The sequence below is a fragment of the Cebidichthys violaceus genome, unplaced genomic scaffold (assembly GCF_023349555.1).
Source record: "Cebidichthys violaceus isolate CVI_PGR_0920_01 unplaced genomic scaffold, fCebVio1.0.p SCAF_3, whole genome shotgun sequence".
Classification (NCBI taxonomy): Eukaryota; Metazoa; Chordata; class Actinopteri; order Perciformes; family Stichaeidae; genus Cebidichthys; species Cebidichthys violaceus.
The window spans coordinates 22,961,718-22,964,217 of record NW_027176483.1 but is presented as its reverse complement, the minus strand read 5'-3'; the positions used below and the strand labels follow the sequence as shown (position 1 = coordinate 22,964,217).

At 43.1% G+C, this 2,500-nt stretch overlaps 1 protein-coding gene across 10 annotated transcripts in view; it reads right to left on the bottom strand.

The window, feature by feature from the left end:
* The window catches only part of ppfibp2b (PPFIA binding protein 2b), a 73,729-nt gene that overhangs the window by 36,178 nt on the left and 35,051 nt on the right, over nucleotides 1-2,500 (bottom strand). For all 10 annotated transcript variants that reach the window (XM_068723890.1, XM_068723893.1, XM_068723891.1 and 7 more), the window contains one exon: nucleotides 848-934. In XM_068723890.1, coding sequence (XP_068579991.1) covers nucleotides 848-934 — 87 coding nt within the window. The remainder of the gene's footprint in view (nucleotides 1-847; nucleotides 935-2,500) is intronic.

Sequence of the window (2,500 nt, the reverse complement as noted above, 5' to 3'; positions counted from 1 at the left end):
CCAGGGAGGGTGGTGCGTTAAAAAAGATCCAGTCACATGACCTGAGACAGAGTAGAACACACAGCCAGGTGAGCAGAGGGCCGTCATTTCAGTACATGTCTGTAAAGTCACCCAAGGAAGTATTGCAGTATTTATATATTTAGCAGTATTTCAAACTGGGTGACATTCTGGGGAAAAAAAAGGCTATATTACAGTTTTTCTCCATTTTATACACAAAAATGAACCTATGCACACAATTCTGACACTTGAAGCTACCAACTAAAAACCTCCAGCACATCCCCAAGGTTCTCACCCAGGATGACACCTGAAGCATTGGACCAGTGACAACCACAGCTGTTAAAGTGATGTCAGAGCAGTGAGAGGCTGCTGACATCACACAGAGCAGACACGTGTAATCTTCTGCTCCACCGCGGAGCACTGATGTTGATGGTTCCTGTAAAAGCCGTCAGTAAACACACGCTCAGACGCTGTGAAGGTGTCTGGACATGTTTGTTATGAAAGGTCTAGTCGTGTTCTAGGATTACAGACTAGGAACTAAGATGTTTCCTCCGTGGCATCACTCCCTCACTTACTTCAAATAATCACGTCTCAATAAAAACAACTGAACTAGAATTACAATTATGATGCTCTTTGATTGTGGGAGGCCCACTGAAGTCCCACTGACTCCAATGCAGATGCAGACAGATGTGTTCTGGCAGACTGACAGAAAACGAAGTGGGGGGGAGACATGCAGCAGATGGTCCCAACTGGAATCTAACCGGTGTTTTCACGGTTACAGACCGGACATTCTCCTAACTGGACCACCTGGTGGAAGGTGTTGGTTGTGGTAGACAGGCACAGCACTGACCTGTAGCACCAGAGACTCCTTGTCTCCTTCTAGGCGGAGCAGTCGTTCTTGGTAGGTCTCATTGTTGACTGGAGAGCACAGGTCCACCTGGATGAGACACAGAGACACAGGAAGATGAAGTGGCTAACAGTGAGTGTACTATGGATGAAGTATGCTGTGCATAGACTGTATGTTGACGCCTGCTTCTTGTACAGGACTGGAGAGCTGCTGCTGCTGAAATACAGATTGTTCACAAAGCACATGATGAAGACTTATGAAATATCATGTGTCTTGTCCAGAATTAGCACAGTAATAAAAGGCCCCATATTTTTCAGCGTGTGTTATGAGTTTCACAGGACCATATCATTCACATCTCAGTGAACGGAGTGTCAGGCTCCATCTAGAAAAAGAAATGCTTTATGTATTTACGCATCACTAAAAGAGAGCTTTTCTTTGCTCTTTTGCTGTTTTTGTAGGCCGGAACTGTTAAAGGTTCTGACAAGAATGATGAGTTCCACACCTCAGGAATAAACACTCTACTGACTCCCTCATTTACAACAGCAGACTATTGTTAATGAGGGTCAGTAGAGTGCAAAGAGTCACATTATGTCCAGCGGCGCTGCCTCCTGGACTCTGCTGGTGACCTGAGAGAGAGGAAAACATTATCCTCCAGCTATGAAGCCTGGACCTGATCAGATGTTTCTGCTTCTCTCAGCTTCAGAGCACAGGAGAAGCTCAAACAGATCCAGATGGATTACAAATATCTTTTGACATTAAAGCTGCTAAATTCTAAATTCAGAGCATTTCTATTGCCTCCACACGGCTCTCAACATGGTGACGGCTAGCAGCTAACGGTGCTAACAGTGCAACCTACAGTGCTGACAGAGCTAACAGTATTTAACTGCACGCTCACATGCACTCACATGCACTAATATGCACTAATGTGCACTAAATGGTAAATTACAAAACACACTTCATCCTCTGCTCAGGTAGATATTACTCCTCCATATCTTCACAGAGATGATGTTCAACATCAACTCATCTTTACCACCACACATTTGAGGCATAACCCTTGACAGCAGCTACACTGCAATGAGTTGATATATAAAACAGTATTTACACAAAGCAATTCATAACTGTTGCAATAACTATAATGTATCTGAAGAATATCCAATCAGTCTCAGCCTTTTGATGAATCATCTCAAGACCATAACGGAGAGTTAGCAAGCAGCTGTTTTCAGCATGAAACCCAGTGCACACTGTGGAGCACTTAGCAGCTACATAGCCACGTGTTTCACTCTGGGGTTGGTGGAGACCAACACAGAGCTGGAATATATATGTATGTGTATATATATATATATATATATATATATATATATATATATATATATATACACACATCATAAACACGATGCTAATGTTTCTGGTGGCTGAGAGCACTGGTGGAAGGATTCATGGGCGACACTGATTTATACTAGTAGCTAGTACTAGCTGGTGTGAAATGTCAGTTATAAATACTTGGTAATGTTTACAGTACTGAATACATTAATATCTTTCATTCTGCATTCCACCCACAGCTGTCTAAGCTGTGGCCAGAACACACTGCCTTAAATACTTGACCAGTCCAGTAGATGCAGAACCCTAGAACCTAAACATGCATATAAGAGGCCTTCC